Source organism: Sesamum indicum, linkage group LG3 (genome assembly GCF_000512975.1).
Source record: "Sesamum indicum cultivar Zhongzhi No. 13 linkage group LG3, S_indicum_v1.0, whole genome shotgun sequence".
In the NCBI taxonomy this organism is placed as follows: domain Eukaryota; kingdom Viridiplantae; phylum Streptophyta; class Magnoliopsida; order Lamiales; family Pedaliaceae; genus Sesamum; species Sesamum indicum.
Window position 1 is genome coordinate 2,970,860 of NC_026147.1, and position 7,313 is coordinate 2,978,172.

The 7,313-nt window shown below is 35.3% G+C and overlaps 1 protein-coding gene across 1 annotated transcript; it reads right to left on the reverse strand.

The window, feature by feature from the left end:
* Nucleotides 1,761–7,313, reverse strand: LOC105157120 (calcium-dependent protein kinase 10). The gene is made up of 7 exons (XM_011073420.2): nucleotides 6,680–7,313; nucleotides 5,982–6,125; nucleotides 5,749–5,901; nucleotides 4,032–4,147; nucleotides 3,562–3,729; nucleotides 3,123–3,353; nucleotides 1,761–2,357 (listed from the first exon to the last, which is right to left on the reverse strand). The coding sequence occupies exons 1-7, from the start codon at nucleotides 7,311–7,313 to the stop codon at nucleotides 2,184–2,186; spliced, it is 1,620 nt and encodes a 539-aa protein (XP_011071722.1). The 3' UTR covers nucleotides 1,761–2,183.

A 7,313-nucleotide genomic window follows, 5' to 3' on the forward strand; every position in this document is an offset into this window, starting at 1 on the left:
TGGGAGTGGGGTAATGTGGAGGATTTAGTGGGGGCCATAACCCTTGGGATTTCAGTAGGGACATTCTTGTCATTTCACACTATAAAGAAGAAACAAAATGTATATTATTCCACATATATTTTTTTGAAAAAAATTTAACAATTTTATTATTTTCATTCACTTTATATCTATATTAATATAAAAATAAAATGCACTATTCACTCACAGACGACAATTTATAATTCTACTATACCAATTTTGTTGTCGTGATGATATTTTCTTTTATTCTTTCATTTAAAGCATAAAAACTTATTTATTATATACGCACAGTGACAGTGTGTCATGATAACTAATTAATATAAAAAGAAAATGTATCTTTTACTCACAAATACTGAATCTTGACATACTATACTAATTTTTTTGTTGCGTCGATAATACTTTTAAATTAGTTTTTAATGTATTTAAAAACGTAAAAGTTTATTTATTATACATATACATAAATGACGTGCATACGACCGCGACTAATTATATAAAAAATAAAATAAATAACGGATCATAATTGATATTTTCTTAAATAATTTTTTATTGATTTTAAATGTTAGCATACTCTTGATAGAAAAATTCTATAAGCTATCAAAATGATTAAAAATATAAATTCAGCTATATATATACTATATATTAAGGGAGAATACGTTTTTGGTGTCTTTTTATTTTTGATATACTATTTTTCTGTCCACTCCAAATATTCTTTTTTATATTATTATTTTTCTACAATAAAAAAACTAATAAATAATTTTTAATTATTTTAATTTTTTTATGCACATGCATTGAATTAGCCACATACCGCTAGTCATAAATGATCGGTCTTTCGTTGTTGTTCTTAACACAACATGAAAGACTAGAAAACAAAAAAATCTCTTCTGGTTTTTAGTTTTTTTTTTTTTTAACTTACAACGATGAATTATTATTAAATAAAATAAGTTGACTATAATTACAATAATCATATACTGAGTAATAATATCAGATAAATGAGATTTAAACAATACTTACTGTTACAATGGACAACACAGTGAAATAACATCACACACATATAGTGAAGTTCGAACCCATTGAAAATGACACTTTGGGACCTCTCTGCTCTTTGCCGACGAATTTTCTTATTGGAAAATTATAGCAGCCTGAATATGAATATGTCCTCGTCAATTTAATAATTTATACCAACCTCTGGTCTTTAATTTCTTTATCACCTTTCCTCTATTAATTTCTTTTTATTTTCAGTTATTTATTTACCAAATGGCCCTAATTAGCAAAAATATTAAATAAAAAATGAAAAACAACGACGAAAGCGAAAAATAAAATCTTTATTAGGTCATAGTGGATTTGGAGAAAATTTTGTTTAAAACGATAGAAAAGTTCTTTTGTTAATATCGATAATTTCAATTAATTCTAATTCACAGATGGACTTATTTATTATACGAAAGCGAACTTCATAAGTGCTAAATGACTTTTCAACCCATAAGAGATCTACGCGTAATTTACACCAAATCTTAAGAAAAGAAAGTGTAATTATCCCAAGAATCAAGTCATTGTCGGGTTTGCAGAAAAATTTGTTAGAAACGATAAATTTTTCGGGCACAAAATTCGCGGAGAAGACGCAAATGGTGCAAATTAGTATTTTTACAATTTAAGATTGCATTGTGCAAAAACGCTATATAATTCGAGACTGCAAAATGTCATCAAATAGAATTATTCACATAGTGGTCAGAACTGGTCCGGGTAAGAATTTTCTGTAACGCAATCTTTGAACAAATAAATTGTTGCAGAGATGGAACACGATTTCAATTATGGTGTCTGTGCTGCGGTTAAGAAGGCACATATACAGAAACAGGAAATGGAAGAGAGGAGTTGCAAAAATATACAAGCCACACAAACCATGAAACACCACCTATACCTATTGCATATGCCTGCACATCCTATGAACAAAAAATCCTTCATAAAACTGTAATCTGGAATCCCGTTCCTCGTCGGTCCAAGGCCGGTAACTCGACTGTTAAACCAAGAATGTTGCATAACCCGATGATCTTTGTCGAAGCTCCTTCACTTCAGAAGCTTCACATTTCAAGAAAATTAATACCAGGTTTTGTGTGTCCAGAAAGGGACGAAAAAAAGGCGGTGATATAGATAGAATTGTAGTAACGAAGACGTTAGACGATCACAGTCTGACCAGTGAAGCCATCCTGGAGCTGCAGAGAGCCGTCTTTCATTAGATTAAGGCTCAAGCTCTTGAACCTCTCTCTTGAGTACTGTCGGGATGCCTTTCTCCAGTCGGTTCCCGTTTTCATCATTGCAACAAACTCGTCGTAGCTAATTTGACCATCCTGGATGAAGGCAGTTTCAGTGATAAGTGACCGAGAAGAGCTGACTATGAGAAGAGATTTGTGAGGTTCACCAAAACAAAATTTTCCTCCAACAGTAATTTCTGCTTTCTCCCATTTCAGAACTAGACATGTCATAATAAAACTTGAACAACACTCTATTATCTTTAACCAAACAAAATATTGCACATCGCATCAGTTGTAATTATTATACTTTTATCTCTCGTGTAATCACATTCTCGAAAATTATTCTCATTTAAGGCTTTTGTGTTCTGGATTAATGGAATTTCAGAGAACTTCATCCATTGAACTGTATTTAGATAAAGTCATTACAATGGAGTTCAAATACTTGAACTTCTATTTTGAGTTATTTTTAGCTGTGACGGCCTGAATCTAGTTTAATATGGAATCATCTGAAATTATTCCCTATGTCCAAATCCTTACACCCAAATATAGCCTAAAACTACATTATCTCGCATTTTTCTCAGAGTATATAATGATATAGCAAGCAATCACAGCCTACAAGATAACAATTTTTTTCTGAAAAATATGTAACAAGTTTTGTTTCCAAGAGTGTTATGCGGAAAACAAAACATGTTTGCTCACAGGAAAAGTCAATCATCAGCAAAAAACATCAATTTTTTATGCAATTATAATTCCGAGTATCCATTTATCCCAAAAAACCTGTTTAGAAACTCATCATTAAACAAGATCAGGTGAGTACAATGAAAAATGGAAAAGAAGAAAAGATGGGAATCTTGGTCATACCTTATCTGTATCAACCTCCCGCATTATGTCGTTAAGCACGTCAAGATCCGTTTCACCTGATTCATCGGCTAAAGCTTCTCGTAGTTCATCGAGTTCAATGTACCCACTTCCATCTTTGTCAAAGAACATAAATGCTCTGCGGAAATGCTCATCATTCTCCATCCTCTGTAAGTGGATTGTAACTGCAACAAACTCGCCATAGTCCAATACTCCATTTCCATCTACATCAGCCTATTAAATATTCTTCTATTATGACTTGCAAATAAATTCTAGGATTCATGGCTACATATGATCTCAAAATGTGCAAATGAGAGTCCCTGATTCTAAATGCTTTCACAAACAATAGTCGCATAAGAGATAACCGTGAATTATAAATATAGTGAGAGCATGTAGCAGAAATGTATGCTGAAGTTTTTGAGAATGGGGAACTTATATTTACCACATCCATCAGCAACTTTATCTCAGGCTCGGCAAGCTGGGAACCCACTTTTCGCAGACCAGCTTTTAGTTCCTCATATGTTACCTTCCCATCATTGTCGGTATCCATCAAGGCAAACATGTCTCTGATTACTTCTACTTCTTCAACAGATAAATGTTCCGCTATCACCTATTCAGTTTTTTGAGGAAAAATGAACATTATGATACAAAATAAAATCAGGACATGTTGAATATATTAACAGGGGGGCCTTCACAGTAATACACAGCAAAAATAGGCCCATCACCTCAAATATCAAGAATTATAAGATAGCACTCTTATGCATCTAAGCAAAGCTCCAATCCCAGTTAAACTTTTCTCTGAGCAACAGAAAACATTTCTGCCTTCACTTATATCAATTAGAGGAAAATTTGTGATCGCAACAATAAGCACAAAGTTATGGATACAGCTAGTTACTAACCCTAGATGCTTACCCGCAATGCTCTCTTCTTGAACCTATTCATGACAGAGAACTGCTTCAGTCTTGCCCTCACAATATCTCCCAGTGGAACATTTGGCGCCTTCTTTGCATTTTGTATCCACGGGTGGTCTAGAAGCAAGAAAGGAGAGAAACATGTTACAGATTGTTTGTGTAAACCAAGTGTTGCTTAAGGATCATGAACCAGGATTTTGAGCAAAAACCAAGTGTTGCTTAAGGATAAGGTCTCATCCCAATTCATGATAGGACAAAATGCTTTGCTCTGCCAATTGTTGCTTAAGGATCACGTCTCAACCCGGTTCGTGATAGAGCTTTACAAGGCAAAGTACAGAAGACTCACCGAAAAGAAAGCATTGTCCTGTAAACTGAACTGTATTACTCTGCTCCTCACATAAACAACTGTACATGAAATAGTTTTTCCCTAGATTATAATCAATCAGTAATTTCAGATCATCCATACACCTGATTGGCCAATTCTTTTAAGCTCCTATTATACAGTGTGAAAGAAATACATAAGACGGTAGGCAGTACAATTCTTATCTCCATCAGACAGCAGGCCAATTCGTTCACGTGTCTTGTTTTGACGTTTGAACAAAGGATGTTACGTAATTATGGGACAGAAGATTCGAATTCATGGCCTAAGGCTCGAGGAAGGCGTATGCTCTATGAGTATTGGTATTTATATTTTTTAAAAAAAAAGGTAATGAAAAAGAATTTAATAAATAAGTCCAACACTTAAACATACTAGGAAAAGATTGCGAAATAAAGATTGAGATTAAAAGCAATTACACATTAAGAACCATTTAAACTGGCTCTTGAGATAATACGGGAAAAAATGAAGGAATATTTCTTGATATATTAAAACCATGAGATAAATAAAATCAGTTTTTAGAAGGAAATGTAACAAAAGAAATTCGAGTTTTTTCTATTATTGTTTCAATAAAATTAAACTCTTACATACATCAGTAGAATAAAATAAAAAAAAAGAAATGGAAAAATAAATGTAGCACTATACAGTTATAAAATAAATAGGCTTGTTTCTCAACCCAAGAAAAAAATATTCAATAGGTTTAGTAAAGTGAGAATAAAATGATCATTTATTGAACACACTTTCCTTAATAATTTTCTTTAATTACTTTTTTTTCCTTGGTTTAGGAAAAAGAATATAAAATGGCTATTTTTACCAATCTAGGCAATTAAAATATATATATATATACATTTTATAATAGAAAACATATTTTTATTAAGTAAAAGACTTATATGCCTAACTGTTCTAGCATATGCCCCACAGAACAAACACCCACCTAAATCATCCTAAAGCACTTTTTTTAAGCCCCATCATGGGCTCCATAACATCATTTTCTACTCCTAGTAAACCAACATTGGATTCTCCAACAATTTCGTAGAAAATCAAACTACTCCAATCAACAAAACTGCCACACCTCACCCAGAAACCCAAAGATCAGCATACAGAATGAACATTGTGGTGAATTATAAATGATCACACAGACTTGAAACAACTTTTTCCATCTACTTTATTTCCAATTGAAAAAACAGGCGTCCTGGCCCAACAATGTTTGCTTTCTACATACTAAATCTTAAATGAGTCCACAACTTTACCATCGTTTCCTTTCTCAGCATGTTCCCATCATCATTTGTAATAAAAGTAGTCACATGCAGCATGGATGATACAGGCAATACCACCAACTTACCAAGAACTTGCTGGGCTGTCAATCGCTTTTTGGGATCTGGCTCCAACATCTGCCTAACAAGGCTTTTTGCACTTTCAGAAACTTGAGGCCATGGTTCCCTCTTAAAATCAATCACTCCTCTTAAAATTGCTAGTGCAACACCTTGCTCAGTTTCTGGAGCAGACAACGCAATGGAAATAAATCAAGTTGAAAAACGCAATCTGTATTGAGGTAAAAAGAGAAAGAACAGATACCAGCCCAGAAGGGAGGAACACCACACAACAAGATATAAAGAATCACCCCAGCACTCCAAATATCAACTTCAGGCCCATAATTTCTCTTCAGAACTTCTGGCGCCATGTAGTATGGACTTCCCACAATCTCAGAGAACCTTTCACCTGATTAAAAATGATTTCTTGATTATCAACTGACAGATCATACAAAGAAAAAAGGAAGAAGAACAAGAAAAACAGGTTTATACTAGGAAGAAATTTTCGTGGATACCCATTAAAAAATGAATTCATCTGAGACAACATTGCTATTTAACTATAAGCATGTGTTGAACATAAAACTTCCATTCCCAACCAGCAGGCTAAATTCGAGAAGAAGAAGAAGACTATGAAAAGCATCAACTTCAAGCTACAAGGACTGCAATCACTAACCCCAATCTAACAACTGAAGAGGGAACATACCCAACCACTTTCACAAAACTGTAATTTCAACAACCTTTTCATGGGAAAACAAAACAAGCAAGAAATCTAAAAATTAAGGAAAATGGAACTCAAAAAGAAGAAGAAGAAAAAAATTGCTTTGCGGACTTACCAAAAAAGCGGCCAAGATACAGAATACCAAACCTCCAACAAGGGAAAAAAGGAAGAAGAAGAAGAACGAAAGAGAGAACTTGAAGCCTAAAGGCTAAAACCCAATTCATAAAATCCCAACACGGACTTACCAGGCTTGAAAAATACTGACAATCCAAAATCAATAGCCTTGAGTGCGGAATTCTCCTTCTTATTCGCAAACAAGAAATTTTCGGGCTTCAAATCTCGATGCATAACCCCATGCTGATGACACATCCTAACCACTTCCGCAATCGTCTTCGCCACCCCAGCCGCCGCTCTCTCGCTGTAATGCCCACGCGCCACTATTCTGTCAAACAATTCCCCGCCCTCGCACAGCTCCATCACCAAATGGACCGCTTCGTTATCCTCATAGGTAGCCCGTAGCTTCACGATATTCGGATGCTCCGGCAGGCTCGACATAATCGCCACCTCACGGCGGACGTCCTCGATATCCACCGCCGTCCGGAGCTTCTTCTTCGAGATTGACTTGCACGCAAGAGCTTCACGCGTTTCCCGGTCGGTGCAGAGGTAGGTGACGCCAAACTCCCCACGGCCGAGCTCACGCCCGAGTATATACTTGTCCGAGATTCTGGTCCGCGGGAAGAAGTCTTTGAGAACCCGGATCGGTGCCGGGGACTGGGCATACGGGTTCTGGTAGCGTTCCCCGGGTTTCTTTCCGGGTTTCGGCTGGGGAGTTGGAGCCTCGCTTTCTGAAGGTCTTATACAAGCGTTGCAATTTCCCAT